The 17,793-nt window shown below is 32.7% G+C and overlaps 1 protein-coding gene and 1 long non-coding RNA gene across 10 annotated transcripts; one reads left to right on the top strand and one right to left on the bottom strand.

Annotated features, from left to right (window-relative positions):
* The first annotated feature begins 956 nt into the window (after positions 1-956).
* LOC143054677 (uncharacterized) lies at positions 957-6,158 on the top strand. Its single transcript, XR_012971780.1, has 5 exons — positions 957-971; positions 3,150-4,108; positions 4,589-4,866; positions 5,286-5,393; positions 5,926-6,158. It is a non-coding gene; the product is annotated as an uncharacterized LOC143054677 (long non-coding RNA).
* Positions 6,159-6,987: 829 nt separating this feature from the next.
* Positions 6,988-12,937, bottom strand: LOC143054675 (uncharacterized). Of its 9 annotated transcripts, none has more exons than XM_076227701.1 (3): positions 12,878-12,937; positions 10,086-10,139; positions 6,988-8,650 (listed from the first exon to the last, which is right to left on the bottom strand). In XM_076227701.1, exon 3 carries the CDS (start codon positions 8,643-8,645, stop codon positions 7,176-7,178), a length of 1,470 nt encoding a protein of 489 aa, XP_076083816.1. In that variant the 5' UTR covers positions 8,646-8,650; positions 10,086-10,139; positions 12,878-12,937; the 3' UTR covers positions 6,988-7,175. The 9 variants fall into 9 exon arrangements, with proteins under 9 accessions (XP_076083816.1, XP_076083812.1, XP_076083811.1 ...); XM_076227697.1 differs by having other exon boundaries at positions 10,059-10,139; positions 12,878-12,896; XM_076227696.1 differs by lacking the exon at positions 12,878-12,937 and adding an exon at positions 12,024-12,097 and having other exon boundaries at positions 10,059-10,139.
* Between the last annotated feature and the right edge of the window lie 4,856 nt (positions 12,938-17,793).

Below are 17,793 nucleotides of genomic sequence, written 5' to 3'. Positions count from 1 at the left end.
TTTATAACCAATCATAATCCTAGAAACGAATAAAAGGCGAAATGAATATTGGGACTTGTTAAGTAACTTTTTGCAGGTCTCCCTTGAATAATAAACTGTGGTACCTTTTCAGCAATGTTTTTTCGTACTGGGTAATATTTTCAAAAATCTTTGATATATTAGCATTTGTGTAAATAAAAAAACGTAAAAAAGGATACTTGAAATCACTTTTCTGGCGTACTCTAGCTTTTCTGATTAGCTAGAATTTTGTAAGAATCCCTTCAAAAGTCAAGAAACATATATAACACGTAGGTCAGGGATCAGGCACTATAGGCTTCAACTTTTTTTTCTATTTCTAGAATCAGGCTCATGACATGACTTTGTAAACTTTTCATATTTAAAAAAAAAAATGTCTGACTTTTTTTAACTTTATATTTAATTTAAGTAGTTTATTTAGGGTACATGACTTCCTGTCTAATATTTTCAGGGAAAGAAAAGAAACGAAAATACATATTGTGGTAACCGCTCTTGTAACATAACAAGCTATTTTATTTCCAATTATGGGCCCCAAAGGGAATAAACATCACAACATCAATAACTTTCATAATACAATACAAACAATGAGATAACAACAAACATAGTATTGAGAACTATTTAAGTCCTTAAAGAATATATAACACAAAGTTGTTCAATTTTAGTAACCTCGAAGGAAATACAATTTCCTTCTTCAAGATTTAATCATAAATGAAAACGTCTCTTTTTTATATGCCATTTAAAGAAATGTTTGCATTGCTCTCACTACAAACGGTAGTTTAATTTACGTCAAACTGTTCAGAACTAAGTACAGCTGGTACTAAATTACCTATTTTAGCTAATAGTATCATACAACGTGTTTATCCACACTATCTTTAGACAGTTACACTTTGTTGACATCATTTACCTGTACACCAGAATTAAAAATAAAAAGGCCAAATTGATCAGGAAATAAACAGGTAAGTTTTCACAGATATTTATTGATACAAGGATACGTGGGGGTATACATTAATAAGACAACAATCCAACGACGCATAAACAAGAATATTTCATACAGTTTGTATACATATGGCTGTCAGATATGTAAAACGTCTAAAAATGATGTGGTTTGTTCAATAGAAACTTTCAACAATCTGTAACACAAATCGTTTATAGTTTCTATTGATTAACATATAGGCCATTTGTATACGTACATAATAATAAAATTGTGTTATGATATATGTAAGCATCAACCAATGTGTTTTAATTTAGTTACGGCTTGTGCTTCTGTCCAATTTTAACATTTCTTGATTCGTGTATATATTGTTTATTAAACAATTTCAAACTGGTTTGAATCATAAAACATTAACCCTATTTTAGCTGATCTACTTTGTATGGTGTTTATATACCTGCTTGTTATAGAGACAGTCGGTAGATTAGCTGTCATAAAGTCAAATGAAACTTTAAATAAAAAAAGTAATGCATAATTATTTTTTTTATAATTAGATGGCTAGTTTTTTTATATAAAACTTCTGTACATATACTTCTTTCTCAGGAAAATTCTATAATTTGTCCAAATTTAGAAAAAAAAATCCTTTTTTTAATTGTTTGCTTCCAGTAAACAATTCGTCCATATGTTTTCCGTATGCAGTGAACTAAGCGTGACAATCTGTAAACTATGACTTGAAAACACGACATTTAATTAGCTGCCATATTTTCACATCATAACAAATCGAGAGAGAAAAAGGACGAATACTTATACGATATGGGTGCGTAATAAATGAAATATATATGCATTTGTTCAAATATTGGATAAACCTTATTTTTTACCGGTCACTCGTTTCCAATTACTTTAATGATGTTAATTCTTAAAATCAACGTTCTGTATCCATCTTCTTTGTGATCGATTTCCGTCGGGTTAAGGTAGATATACATATTAAGGCTGATATTCGAAAATATATAAGGAATATTGAATTTTCATATATACGGTAAATATTTTATTCATTTATCAAGTTTTTATTAATTTATTTGCAAAATTATAGAATATTCTTAGAATTGCTCTATTTCATATTACTAAAAACGGACCAAAAACATGTTTTTGTTAAATACCAAGTTACCAGAACATTTTATTTAACGTTATTAATTTGACCTTTTTGATATAAAATATATCACCCGATTAAATATACTTAATGATACGTGGTAAATGTTAATTAGATAACTTTCCAGTGATACAAATAGCACAAATAAAATTGAGAATGGAAATGGGGAATGTGTCAAAGAGACAACAACCCGACCAAATAAAAAACAACAGTAGAGGGTCACCAACAGGTCTTCAATGTAGCGAGAAATTCCCGCACCGGAGGCGTCCTTAAGCTGGGCCCTAAACAAATATATACTAGTCCAGTGATAATGAACGCCATACTAATTTCCAAATTGTACACAAGAAACTAAAATTAAAATAAAACAAGACTAACAAAGGCCAGAGGCTCCTGACTTGGGACAGGCGCAAAAATGCGGCGGGGTTAAACATGTTTGTGAGATCTCAACCCTCCCCCTATACCTCTAACCAATGTAGAAAAGTAAACGCATAACAATACGCACATTAAAATTCAGTTCAAGAGAAGTCCGAGTCTGATGTCAGAAGATGTAACCAAAGAAAATAAACAAAATGACAGTAATACATAAATAACAACAGACTACTAGCAGTTAACTGACATGCCAGCTCCAGACTTAAATTAAACTGACTGAAAGATTATGATTTCATCATATGAACATCAGGCACAATCCTTCCCGTTAGGGGTGTAGTAGCATACCATCATAACATATATGAGAAGAACATAACCCGTGTCATGCCAACAACTGTTTTTAGAATAAATGTGTTTAGTTCCGATGCAAAGACCTTATTAAAGACAACTAGAGGACAACATACAGTTGGTTTTATAGTAAAACAATAGGTCATGCAAAATATTCCGCAGTCTTAGAATGTTTGAATAAAGAATATTGTACGTCATCGATCAAAGATCTGCAATCAGTACCATGGCATATTCTTCAAATGACAAAAAAACACAGATACGATAAATAAAGCTTTAGCCTAAAATTGATAATGTATCTTTGCAGCTGATTAATTGATAAATCGGTTATTGTTAACGCCATTTCAGCACTAATGGCCATTTTGTGGCGATCACCTTTTGTAGTGGAGGAAACTGGAGGGAGCTGACAATCATATTCACTTAAGTTTGAGTCGAACGCACCGTAATTGTCATGAAATTAGTGACAGGCTATAGTAGAAGAATACAGAAAAAGTAGTTGAACTGCTTTCGATGCCCCCCTTATCAATCAAAAAGAAAATATTTTATTGAATGAATTATTTAAATAAATTGAATGAAATTAATATGCCTTCAAAAGATAACTACCGGTTAAATAAGTTTTAATCGTTGATTTATATACAATGATTTTCCCTATTTCAATATATTCCTTATAATTTACAAAGTATATTTTCCTTCATAATACAAAACAGGATACAATATCTTAAGTAAATTTCCGACCGTGTCTACACGAATGTCACGCAATGTAAATATTCTTATCTTTAGAGGTAAATTTTCTTTCGTTCTTACACTAACTTAATGTTCCATTATGGAACCTAATTTGCTGATTTTTCCATGTGTAATATATCTATTTTTGTTCATACAAAAGTCCACATGTTTTCTGCTGGCGGGAATGAACAATGGATATGCCATCTATGTATGGAGAGACGGTTATGACCCAACGATACCCGGATGTAGTCAAAGTGACTTTCTCAACTGGGATAAACATTCGAAATGCTTTACACATACCTGGGACACTCATAGCAGACGACAATGGCTATGGAACACATGTAAGGTTCAGGGCAGAGAAATTCGAAAGATATTTCTTGCAGACGTTCATCATAAATTACGTGATGGGTTTAATGCCAAATCGTGCGGAATACCTGGAATTCAATTGATAAAACAAACATTAAGTGAAGGTCATTCAACAGTACCGGGACTCCAGGTTTATGCACTATTTGCTGTTAGTGATATTGACGTATCAGAAAAGAATTTGATAAAGCACGTGGTTTGGTACAACGATCATTGCGCAGGTATTGTACACATAATATATAAAAAGTATAAGACAAATAGCGATCAGACAGTCATGTTTGTCACTACACATGTATGTATACTAAAGCATAGATATATCTGAAACGTATATTTTGTATTTCAAACATATGGTTTCATTGATATGATATACACTGCTGAAATGATGTTGCATTAGATATTTGCAAAACAAAATATACCAAATGAATTTGAGCGTCACCGCTTTGATTTCAATATAAACAAACATATGTTATTGTCCTTACTTAACCTACTGCTGTACTGTTTACACTTGACATTTGAATCAAATCACACAATGGAACTGGAAATCTATGTTACGGTAAATCAGACCGTTCGATTTTCTTTTTCCCACGTTGTCTGTCATTTTTTATTAAAACTTACACTACTAATAAGTGTCTCCTTGCCAATACCACAATAACGTGTTTTTTAACTAAACCTTAATAATTTTACATTATGTAAATATTTAGCTGCAAATGAGAAGTTTGACGGAGTTGCAGTCAACAATGAAGCATATGCATCGATAAAATGTCACAGTGGACAGTCAGAACAGACAAAGTACTTACAAAACCTAAATATGATTAAAACGGAAGCCATGAAACAAGTTCATGGTCATTTACTTACACATTACTCCGTCAGCTGGCACTGGGGACGCTGTGGTAGTACACAGAAACTGATTACGTACAACGGGAAAACACAAGTTGCAGTCAGACACATGATTGACGTTTTCGATAGTCTTGATGTTCAGGTAAAACTATACTTTGTTGTGTATGTGTTTAGAGCTAACCTAGGTAAACAACAATTGCGTATTTTAAACACATTTTCTTAACAGAAAACAGAACGAAAAGAAACAAAACACAAACATGTGGACAAATATATTGTCAGTCGGCTAGAGACACCAAAGATCTGATTCAGACCCAAATTCTACACTTTGAAAATATGACAAGCAATTTGAATAATTTTATCAGTTATCTGTGCTCAAGACAATTGTTTACTCATTTAAACAATCTTTTTATATATATTTATAGCATATGACTGTACGACTGCAAGAAAATAACGAAAAGAACGTTTGTTTGATAATTATTCTTATATGTTGAGATCATGTGGCCATTTTGTTTATCCGTTCCACATGTCCATTAAATCAATCAATTAATGCTATATTTTCAGGTTGGATACATCACGTTCCCTCAAATATCTGACCGGACTAAACTGGCAGGATACCAGTATGCGTTAGATACCGGCAAGGAAATATTTGTCACACTTTACACCAATAAGGTTAGATATCAACATACAACTATATCACGTCTTCTAATGTCCCGCCTTTTTGTCTCTCCAGCGATAATTTATCAGAAATTAAGCTGAACAAGATTTAAACATCGATGAATTTTGTTTAGTCCAAATATGTGTTTTCTATTTTGTATCTAAATATTCATCAATTCATGAATTTCAAATGTTCAGGCTTGGGCGTTCTGTGCTTTTCCTTTTGAATGTGAATTAGAAATCAGACAAGCGCTTCAGACTCACAATATTTATAATATGCTATTTTCATTCATAATCAATTGATAGTTTTCAAATTGTAAAGAAAAACATATTGTTTAACATTATTATATTACGACGCTTTAATATTCAAAATTGTCTGTGTATTATTAAAACTCCAATGTAAGCCTCTGACTGATACAATATGACGGATATTGACCATACTTGTTGTTCAAAATGTGCTCCTTTCTGGGTTTTTAATCTTTAGATTTTATATCTTGCTTTAATTCAACTGCTTTAAAATAGAAACTGTTTTTGATTACATTTTCAGGGCGATCCTTGCCAGACAACTTTCTTTCCATCTCCTTGTAACAAAGGTAACCACACCGAGGCTGGAATGTTTGATGTCTTTGATAATTTTAAAAATAATGGAATCGAGCACGCAAGTCCGTGTATTCACTATTTCAGAGGGATATATTCCAGTGGTGGGAATCCTGATTGGCCAAAACATTGACATAACAACGGACATAAAACTTAATTATTCATAAAGAGTTTGATATAAAAGTATGTTTTCAACTCTTAATTTATAAATGCTTGATTTTCGTACGAATTAATAACGTTGTATAGCTTCCGAACGTATGCTATGTAAGCGCCAAGTATTGGTTTGTCTTATGCCTTCTTAAGCATTAGCCTGGTACTTATTTAGCATTATTGGTTTGTTATGACTTTAATATCTACTTCTGTTTTATGGGGTGGTAGGATGCACATCTCTTAATTCTAAACATCACAAAATGTGTACAATCCTCTCATACATTCGAATAAACTGTGTGGCAGTTAAGATAAAATGTACAGCTCATTAACTTTTCACATTATTTTTCGTATGTGTTCCGTAATTTGAACGGGTGCCACGTTCCAGTGCAATAGAGATCAATCCCGTTTTTAGTTGTCGGCTTATGCGTTTGAGTGTCTATTTGTGGTGTTTTCCCCGTCTTAAGCATAATTATTTTTTGCTAATGCCAATGCTCACGTCTTACAATTGGGAGGGGGTATCAAAGGGCACTTATTGGGAGAGGATATACAAGTGTCATTGTTGGTACAGGATACCTAGCATAAAAAAAGATGTGGTATGATTACCAATGAGACAACTCTTCACACGCGACCAAATGACACAGAATTTAACAACTATAGGTCAACAAACGGCCTTCAACAATGAGCCCATAATGCATAGTCAGCTAAAAATAAGTTTCTTTGAAATACATATATCGTTATCGGATATGGAGAACATTCTACGGAGAACATTCTACTTAGAAAGATTCGTTCAAAAGGACAGCAACTATCTAGTTTCTCGTATAGGGTGGCCAAAATCTAACAACATACGAGAAAAACAGTGAAATTTTTATGAAAACTTTTAATGCATGAAAAAAAATCTAAAGGAATCCTAGCAGTATAATCAAATAAGACACCAGTAAACACATACATCGCGTTAACAGAATTCCATTTATTAGATATTTCCGTTTTTTCTTTCTATGTTACTTGTCTAATCTCTTTGTGCAATTTACTAATACCTTAAACACAAATTGTTTATGCAGCTACTAGTATATCATCACAAAAGTTAGTTTTTAATGGTGACTTTTGTCCGTCACTATTGTTGAGTGTATTGCTGTTTTCTACATCGCTATTTGTACCAGTTAATCTTTGGTGTGAACTATGGTTAGACTCGACAAAAATGTCGGAATCATTTGAGCTGCCATCTTTTGAAGAAATAACCTCATTGTTGTCAATCCCGCTGTTAAGGAGCTTTGATGTAGATGTATTCCCGTTTCTTTCGGTTATGACTTTATCAGCTGTGTTATCGATAGAACCGATCGAGTTCGTTGTTTCCGTTAGCAAACCATTGTTAATGTTATCGGTAGAGCAGTGACAGTTTATCATCGATGCTTGTTCGGAAGGAATATATTCTCTATCCTGGTTTAAGGTGATATCTTTAATATCAACACAGGTAGTGTCATAAACAGGACAACAATCAGATGATTCAGTTGTATTCTGTTTATTTACTGTACTAGTTGAGTCCAGTTTGCATTCGATGCCTTCTTTTGTCATCTTATTACTTAAACACACGTGTGAGCAAAGTTGAATTGGTTGATAATTTTGATGAATGTCTGTTATATCGCGCTCTATTTCTCTACGATGGACGCTATTGCACGACACTTGATCGTTGTATAGAAGAGCATAGCCTGATGTTTTCTCGTCCCAGACGTGGAGTGGACCTCGGAATCCATATTTATCTGGTCTGCATAAACTTCCATAAGGCGTAAAACACCCTAAAAAGTTATAACCTATCCCGTCAGTATCAGGTATACGAAGACCCGGTTGTTTAAAAATTGCAGAAAGACGCCATTTTTGTGTCTTTGTTACTTTTACATTGTTCGTCTTTTGAATTCGTGTTGGAACTTTTTCAGCACGACTTAAACTTTTCTTGGGTGAAACATCTGTGACTGCTTCCAAAATGTGGCATCTATTTAGCGTTGCATCAGACTGTTTCAAATAGTTCATAGTACAACTAACAGCATGGTCCGCGAGCTGACGTACTTCCGCTTCCGTTTTCAACATCGCAATTTGATATTCATATGCAAACCCTAACTCTGACGCAATGTCTCTCAGTGTTTCCATTAGATCATGATTAGGAATGTCTAGTAGTTTACTCTCTATTCGTGACGCTCTTGCACGGCGTACAATCTGATAAATTTGACGGAAAAGTCCTTTTAAACTATATGCACCCTTCATCCGACAGGCATTCTTTATTTTATTTCTTTTTTCACTAACAATCATGTCAACTTCGTCTTCAAAAGTTGCACAGAAATTAACTGAACAATTACTAAACGCTTCAGGAAGTGACGCTCCGTTCTCCTGAAGCAGTTTTGCATACTTCCGGTGTTTCTGAACAAATCTTGCTACAAAGCGGGTCACAAATACATTTCTTGTATGTTCGATTTCCGGTAGTGTTGGATATGGCGAAATTTTTCTTTTGCTAATTTCCATAGAGTCCGACATGACTCCTGTAAAAGACAAAAATACAAATATATACAATAATAACAATCATTTAACATGAGAGGAAATGTGTATGATGTCTTTATTCTATCTTTCCTTCCGTTATTCATAATTTTTTTATATTCAAATAAAATCATTATAAAAATAAATGTGTTAAGTAAAAGGCTAGTCAAAGATTAGGGAAAGCACTTAAAATCCAAATACATGAGTATTACAGCTTAAGTTGTCGTAATAGATGCTTTCGTTTCTGTGTTCTGTGATATGTTAGGTCATTTGTCTCTGTACTTGTCATCTATTATCCCTTCTTCATACTCAAAGACTCAACTCAAACAAATATGTTATATAATGATAAAACAATAGTATTGTAATGTCTATATCGATATGTGAATACATTGTCTGTATGTGCATGATTTCAATAACATAATACCTCCTGCATTGATTATTTGATTTATTTTTCAATGTTAAACGCCACTTTCAACATTACTGGCTGTTTCGTGGCGGCCATATTTTTATTTGTAAAGGAAGCCTTGAGAAACCGTCTACCTTCGGCAGGAAAACAAATTATTTTGGTCAATTGAGATTGGAATCTAAAGAACATGCATCTGTTTAAAGGGTGTTTCATGATTTCAACATGTGTATGTACCATTCAGTTCGATCATGATTTCAACATGTGTATGTACCATTCAGTTCGATCATGATTTCAACATGTGTATGTACCATTCAGTTCGATCAATAACATGTGTATTTACCATTCAGTTCGATCAATAACATGTGTATGTACCATTCAGTTCGATCAATAACATGTGTATGTACCATTCAGTTCGATCGATAACGTTTCAAAAGCATAAGAGAGATGCTAGGAAAAGACTTCACAGTTGAATTTCACTACGTTTAAAAAGAAGAGGTAGACAACGAAGGGGATAGAAAAAGATAAACTTATGTAGAACAAAAACAGACAATGCAATTTGTCATTTTGGTACATTTCGGGAAGACTCATTATCATTTTTTATGCGGTTAAGATTTTGTAACTTAAACAAAATATAAGTCTCATTTGTTATTAGAAATCTCAGATTAAATTCAGCTAAAATGTGTGGTTTCGGATGACAATAAAAACATGCCTGCTTCAAAAGATAAGTTGATTGATGGGTTTTTAGATGCTGAACGTCATGTGGCAAGTATTACATGTATATTCATGACAACAAACTACATACCGATTGAAATTCTCACATTTTGAAATTATATTTCTTAGGAAAACATATATAATGGTAGACCCATATTCATGACTGACATGCCTCCGCTGTTACCTCTTGTGGATTTACTTTTATAAATTGTTATTTGGATGGAAAGTTGTCTCATTGGCACTCATACCACATCTTCCTAGATCTACTTCTGGGCGGAGATACATAAAACGCTTACCTAAAACCTATACACTATCCTACTTACAGCGTTAGGACTTATTTCTACTTTCTCCTTTAATGTACCGCTTCAATGATGCACCTACAAAACATGTGGTTTATATGTGATTACTTTTGTTGTTTAGTTGCTGTCAAAAAGAATTTATTAGATATTGATTTCTCATCTATTGAACACATATTAACTCAAAAATTTCGAAGTCCTAAAACGACGCCAGAGATCCATAATCGAACCTTAAGGTTTATCAATTTGAATAAAGCCACGACGTAATTTCTGAATTCTAATCAAAATTGAATTTTTGAATCTTAAACGATTTACTTACAAAATTTATACAATGCCCAGGTATCGTAAATCCTTAATATGGCGTCAGATAAGAAAATGAAAATACAAATGTAGCCAAATAAATTTTCCGTGCACCTAAAAATAAATTCAAATCAATGATCTTTATCAAATCGTGTGATCATGTCCTTGTTGATAATTTAATTCAGGTAACAAAATGCACACTATTTCAGTGTTTGATTAAAATCATATATTTTGTATACATTTTTACATAAATCAAATCATGTATATTACTGCTTTCCGTGTTGTAGTTATAATTTATTAAACATGCCAACGTATATCAGTGTTTAATATACATGGGGAAATTGTTCATTTTTTATTTTAAATAATAATATTTGCTAGTGTGTCATTGATCATCAAGTTATTGTGTATATCTAATGAGAAGGTTTATATTAATACATTGTAAAGAAACATGTACATATGAGATGCCAGCGTGTCCGCACAGGGCGTTTTCATAAAATTGTTTTAAACTTATGTAAAGAGAATGGGAATGGGATTTCCAAAAGAGAGATAAATGGGGGGGGGGGGATAAAGAATAGAGAATAATGAGGCAGTGGCGGATCCAGCCATTTTAAAAAGGGGGGTCCCAACCCAGAGTAAAAGGGGGGTCCAACTATATGCTCCCATTCAAATGCATCGATCGTCTACAAAAAGGGGGTCCAACCACCGGAACTCCCTGGATCCACCACTGATGAGGTGTTGCAATATAAAAATAATGAATACAGAAAAATTGACTTAAAGTTATCAAACTGAAATTAAGGACCCTCCTCCATTCAGACCTTCATTAAAGCCCATGGTGTAATGATTGGTGTATCTTCTTCTTTTCTTTTTTTATTCTCCCGTTGCACAATTTGCGAGTATGGTCTTGAGAAACAATGCTAGTCCGTTGGAAGGGGGCGATAAATGGCTGAACCGTGTTATGAGAGAGCAATATCTCTTGCACGTAAAAGACGCTCTTGAAGATTAATTTCGCAAAAGAGCAGGCAAATGCCGCGACAAGGCAGCAATCGAACTAGTCAAGTGGAAAGGGATTAAACAAAGTTGAATCAACTAGCTTCCACATCCACTATAAATATGTTTCAACTAAAGTAAATAAGAAAATATAAATAATTAAATTAGAAAATACAAATAATTAAATTAGAAAATAAATGGTAATTTAAGGTCGGTAGAAATCTACAGTATGAAGCGAGATCTTTATACATGTACTAATTTATACATCATGTATCTATATATATATAGCAATTGTACTTATTAAGGAGAAAACGTATTTACACAGTTCATTGACATAACATGAGTTCACATTGTATATGAAGGTGGATACTTGTAGTTCAAAATGTCAAGCTTCAGTTGTTTTAAAATAGATGTTAAAAAAATCACAGTATTCAATTGCTTTGAAATTGTTCTTCCGATACAATGTTACTATATATAACAAGTGATAGTACACAATAGCAATCAACTTACTTGTGTTGTAACCGCTAGATCTCCAAGAAACACATGTTACCGTTAAACAATCAACGTAACAGTATGCTATCATAATGCAATATGCATTATACATAACATTCATAAGTCATAAGTAATGATTTGCCTGATGACACATTTCACAAAACATTTACTACTGCATACATTTACCTTTTCTTTATATGTGTGAACATTGACAAGGGTTGACAACCTTAGGTATCCTGAGTCACACCTTACCTCGGATATTGTATATTGATCAAAGCAACAGAAGCTGGATTATGAGGCTCTCGTGGGAATCGAATACAAACTAATTTCATTATCGGCATGTTAGTCTATCGCTCAGCTAACACCAATGTGAAAGTTATTGATTCCAATTAATCATAGAATTGTTAAGATTACGTGAATTTATATCATCTAATATGTCTAATGTACAGAAAAATCAATGCTCCTTTCGCCAAAGTAGTCAGTGTATAGGGGTCCACAGCATAACATTGCACTCGCTTTAACGTCGTATCCACATTCAAATTTTTTTTAATTACTATTTAAAAAAGAGTGTGCAATGAGAACTTTTTAAATATTTAAAGCGATAGGCTTGTAGTGCTCTTTGGTTATAATTAAATTCAACTGTCTAGAGTTGAGAAATACTGGTAAATACACGAGTTATTGTGATGGAATCTGAAATATAGATTTATTCCATAACAGTAAAGAGTGTGTAATGAGAACTTTAATATTAAAAGCGCTAGGCTTGTAGTGCTCTTTAGTTATAATTAAAATTCAGCTGTCTAGAGTTGAGAAATACCGGTAAATACACGAGTTATTTCGATGGAATCTGATTCTGTAGTGATTTTTTCCCTTCCTTTCCAAAGATAAGCAGAAAGTTGTGTTCCCTATATGTGACTTATTCAGACATGTTCGCCTTTTTTTCTGAAAGTCACAATAGAAAATTCTAAAGAAATCAAAACAATCAAACGTCATAATTAAATTTCGAACGATCATTTGCACAAAAATTAGAGAAATATAATTACCAACTAGAAATAAGAATACCACATCTAACAACAATCCACTGTTTGCATCTTTCAGAGAAGAACTTACTTAGAACTGTAAATGCTACGTCATGAAATTATGGAAATGCCAATTGTGAAGAATTTTCCGAATTATTTATTTTTTGTAAATTCATTATACAGTCATACCATATTTTCTTATTTTTATATTTAAGATACATTTAAGGAAATATTTGTGGGCGTTAATAAATGATAGTTTCCGGTTAGAAATATAACACCCTCAAATAGTAAAGTTATAAGGAACCACTATGTTATATAAGTGTACATTTTAACATCAAAGTAAAAATGTACTCTTAACATCTATATATAATATTACCATGTAAGGCATCGCAAACTGTCAAATCAGACGTACTTTTAATGTCTACGTTTATTTCTGCATTTTTTAAAGAATGGATGAAATAGCGTCAATAAGTGCTGCATGGACACAAATAATACAATAAAATGTTACAAGATTTGATCTTTTATATACGTAATCCTACGCGATTTTCACAATAATATGAAAACAACAACAGCGCAATCATTTCTCAATTTACTACATTTAAATATCTATAGAAAATTACAGGGTATGTACATGTATGTGCATTTGTTTTTACAAATTGTGACTTGGATGGAGGATTGTGTCATTGGCACAGCTATCACAACTTCTTTATATTTACATATGATCTAATTCTGGTAATAAAAACCTCGTAATACAAATGATGCAATACAATTTTAATTCATATTTCCTTGATAAAATCCCCCACAGAACAGAATAATATCAACAAAGGGGAGCTATTATGGTTTTATTTGGTGAAGTTGAAATCATCCCATCGTAAATTTTATGGACGCTAGCCATCATGAGTTGGTTGACCGTAAGGGAACATCCATTTCACTGATGATTGCGGATATGTCACGTGTGTCTTTACTACAATCCCGTCCCCTTTTCAATGTCAACAAATGTTTTCTACCAAATCAGACGGGTCTTGTACTAACATGACCGAGACAATGGGTGCTACATGTGGCGCAGGATCTGCTTACCCTTCCTTAGAACCTGAGATACCTTCAGTTTTGATGTGCTCCGTGTTGCTCAGTCTTTAGTTTTCAATGTTTTGTTTTGTGTATTATTGTCTGTTGATTTATTTTTTTTAGTCATAGCTTTGTTAGTTTTTATTATTTTCAAAATTAGGAGTTTGAGTGTGTCTTTGAGATCTTTCGCCTTTTTTCTTCAGCTATACATAATCTTGCAAACACAATCAATAATAATTTTTCTGCATCCTGCATCTGATATTCCAACATGCAAATTTAATGTGAAAACGACTTTAATCTGATCTAGACGTTGTAAATGTATCGTAGACAGAACATACATGTGAAAGGGCTACCAATATGGAATGTCCTGACTAATGACAGGCATATGAGCATACAGTTGGTTAAAAGTGTCAGTTGAGTTCTAAATCCATTGGCAGATATAGGCATGGTTATATAAGTAGTACATCATCCCCCCTTTTTTTTATCAGACAATATTTCTGTTTGCAAAATCGGCAAAATCGGCAAAATCTATTTTCCTCATTGTACTCATCTCAATTTACCATTCTGAAAATTTATGTCCCATTTTCCTCCAACCATGAACCTCTTTGTCTTTGTTAAACATCCATTTTACCTACAAGAACCCAATTTTTGCTATTGTTGAATGGCTATTTCTAAAACCAACCATAAAGCTAACAGAGATTTAAAAACTTAAAAAAAAAAAATGAAAAATATACGTTTTAAAATAAATTTAGAGTCTGATGAATGGATCTGCAGATTTTTAAACTAGTTTCTTACACAAATACAGACTGGCCACCATGATATGGCTTGGGTTGATAAAAGTAGCATAAAACACAAACATACATGAAGTCAAAGTCAATTTATTTTCATGACGACCCATGTCATTAAACATAGGGTGTATCTGGCGCTAAATAACTAGTATAACCCTGCCACATTTTCTTTGTGCCTGTCCCCAGTCAGTAGCCTGTAATTCAGTGGTTGTGGTTTGTTGCTGTGTACCACATTTGTTTTCCTTTCATTATTTTGTTCATAATTTAGCCAGCTAGTTTTCTTCTCTGAATTGTTTTACCCCCTTATGAGTCATAGCTATATATAGTATAGGTAACAATCAGGGTTTCCCTTGGGTCAATTATTTTTTTTGCCATCTCTTTCTCCAAAACAATTTTTTTCGCCACTGTATTATTTTTTGCGCCAAGAAACATAAACATGCTTTAATTTCATTTAACATCCCCCTAAATAAAATGAGTTTGCCCCATTGTTGTCTATGATTATTCTCTCAAACTTATCTTAAAGAGTCTACATTGTAATAAATAAACACTAAACACTTATCTTTTAAAAAGGAGAACTTTATGGGGAAAATTGATTATAGTTTGAACAACTTTAAAAGAAGGGGATTTTTCTAGACCATCATAAATGAAAAAGTTTTTAATCGCCACAATTATATTTTTTGTAAATTGCGAAAATGGTAACCGCCAGTGGAAACCCTAGTTACAATGCTATTACATGTTTTAGGTATCAGACAAAACAATCTGATTGAAGTCAAATTAGTAACTTAGATATACTATTGAATAAGGATCTCCCTCATCAGGATGGTTCAGACTGACCACTATCTAAGTATGGCACATTTGTTTTTATTAAATGATATTAAAACTAATACAACCATGCAAGGGTTGTATAGTCAGTCAAGGTCGTATTAAACTCCCATCATCATATACATGAAAAGTTATTAATGCATACTTAATGTTTGAAAAGCTTATATCTTTTATGATCTTTTATTTTCTGACTCTATAAATCCAGTTATATAAATTATATATATATATAAAAACATGAAATAAAAAGTTCCAGAGCTCCAGATAAGAAATCACAAAATGGTGTTTTTACCCACCAATTTTTTATGTAATTGAGTAATCAAGTTTTTAATTGCATTGTTTTTAATTGCATTATCAATTCCAATTCACCCCTCAAGCAAATATCAAATTGGGTTTTTCACAACCAAGTTCCTTAATTTATTGGGTTTTATCATCAATTTTTGTTATGTAATATATGTGAAATTTAGGTGCTGTAAGAAAGTTTTAAGTTTTCCCAGTCCTTTCACCTATTTGCCAGATCTTCTTTTTAATAAAAATAATAAGTAGTTCCAAGATTTAAGATATACCCCAAAATCTTGACCAGATTAATAGTGTAGTTTTATTATAATAATGACGGCTCTAATATGACTGAGACCACATTCAACTTCAATTTACAAATAACTCTGCAACTTCAAATAAATAAATGACAATGTTATACTGCACTAACCAATAAGACAACTATCTTAAGCATACAAAACACTTAGACCAAAACAAAGAAAGTGTCAAGCTGCATTGATGTAAACCTACGGATATGTGTATTCACTCATCAACTAAAATGAAAAAAAAAATTATAAACTAATATTATACTTGAATGTTTTTGTTTAATTTAATTTACATAAATCTGGGTTAAGTTGTCCCTTATTAGAATGTTTGGTTTCCGATGCTTTCCAACTTCATATCATATCATAATTGATTTGGCCTCTAACTTTTTCCAACCTCAACTGATTTCGTTCTTGACGAAACCCCGTATTTATCGTTCTAGCAATATTCTTGTTAAGGTACGCAAACACTCCCGAGCAATATATTGACGCTTCATAAAAACATTATAACTTTCCCTCAGCTATCAAGAAGATGAAAACATTCTTCTATTCAATATTTTTACCGGACCTTTACTTTCATTTTAATTCATTGTATGCTATGATAAATCATGAGAAATTCGAAAAAAATATGACAACATGACAAATGGTAACTGGATAAACACGGAGAAAATCAAAATGTTTTCATAAACAACGGTAAAAATAAATTTACACGACGACTGTCAGATATGGGTAAATAACGCAAACAATAGCAAATAAAAGCGTTAAGAACTTATGGTTTTTGCATATAATTGGGTTTTCCTTTGGATGAATTGGGTTTTAGAACCCTGCAATGAGCAATTGCATTGGGTTTTTAATTATTTGTATTGCGTAATCACGCATATACGCAGCTTATCTGGAGCTCTGATTAGTTCTTAAATAAAAATAGAAAATATACGGCAAATTATAAAAACAAGAGTGCACACACTGAAATGTCTCGCCTTCTTTACTAATCATTGATATTATGTTGATAGACCTAAATATAAAGCTTTATTACAACTGTCACATAAACTCAACATTAACCAAAGAAAAAGAAACATTGATCAATGAACCATGAAAATGAGGTCAAGGTCAGATGAACCATGCCAGGCAGACATGTACAGCTAACAACTCTTCAATACAACAAATATAGTTGACTTATTGTTTATAAATTAAGAAAACAGACCAAAACACAAACACTTTACACTTAGCAATGGGCCGTGAAAATGAGGTCAAGGTCAAATAAAACCTGCGTAACAGACATATAGATCATAAAATATTTCCATACACCAACTATAGTTGACTAATGCCTAAAGTATTAGAAAAATAGACCAAAACTCAAAAACTTAACTTTGACCACTGAACCATGAAAATGAGGTCAAGGTCAGATGACACCTGTCAGCTAGACATGTACACCTTACAATCATTCCATACACCAAATATAGTAGACCTATTGCATATAGTATAAGAAAAACAGACCAAAACACAAAAAACTTAACTATAACCACTGAACCATGAAAATGAGGTCAAGGTCAGATGACACCTGCCAGTTGGACATGTACACCTTACAGTGCTTCCATACACCGAATATACTAGACCTATTGCTTATAGTATCTGAGATATGGACTTGACCACCAAAACTTAACCTTGTTCACTGATCCATGAAATGAGGTCG

The sequence above is a fragment of the Mytilus galloprovincialis genome, chromosome 12 (assembly GCF_965363235.1).
Source record: "Mytilus galloprovincialis chromosome 12, xbMytGall1.hap1.1, whole genome shotgun sequence".
Taxonomy (NCBI): domain Eukaryota; kingdom Metazoa; phylum Mollusca; class Bivalvia; order Mytilida; family Mytilidae; genus Mytilus; species Mytilus galloprovincialis.
This window is presented reverse-complemented; position numbering and strand designations above follow the sequence as displayed.

Coding starts and splice junctions, on each gene's coding strand:
- LOC143054675 (XM_076227693.1), bottom strand. CDS start 11,958: ATGAATGTTATGTATAATGCATATTGCATTATGATAGCATACTGTTAC. Junction 8,651..11,855: donor ATCTAGCGGTTACAACACAA/GTAAGTTGATTG, acceptor TGTCTTTTACAG/GAGTCATGTCGGACTCTATG.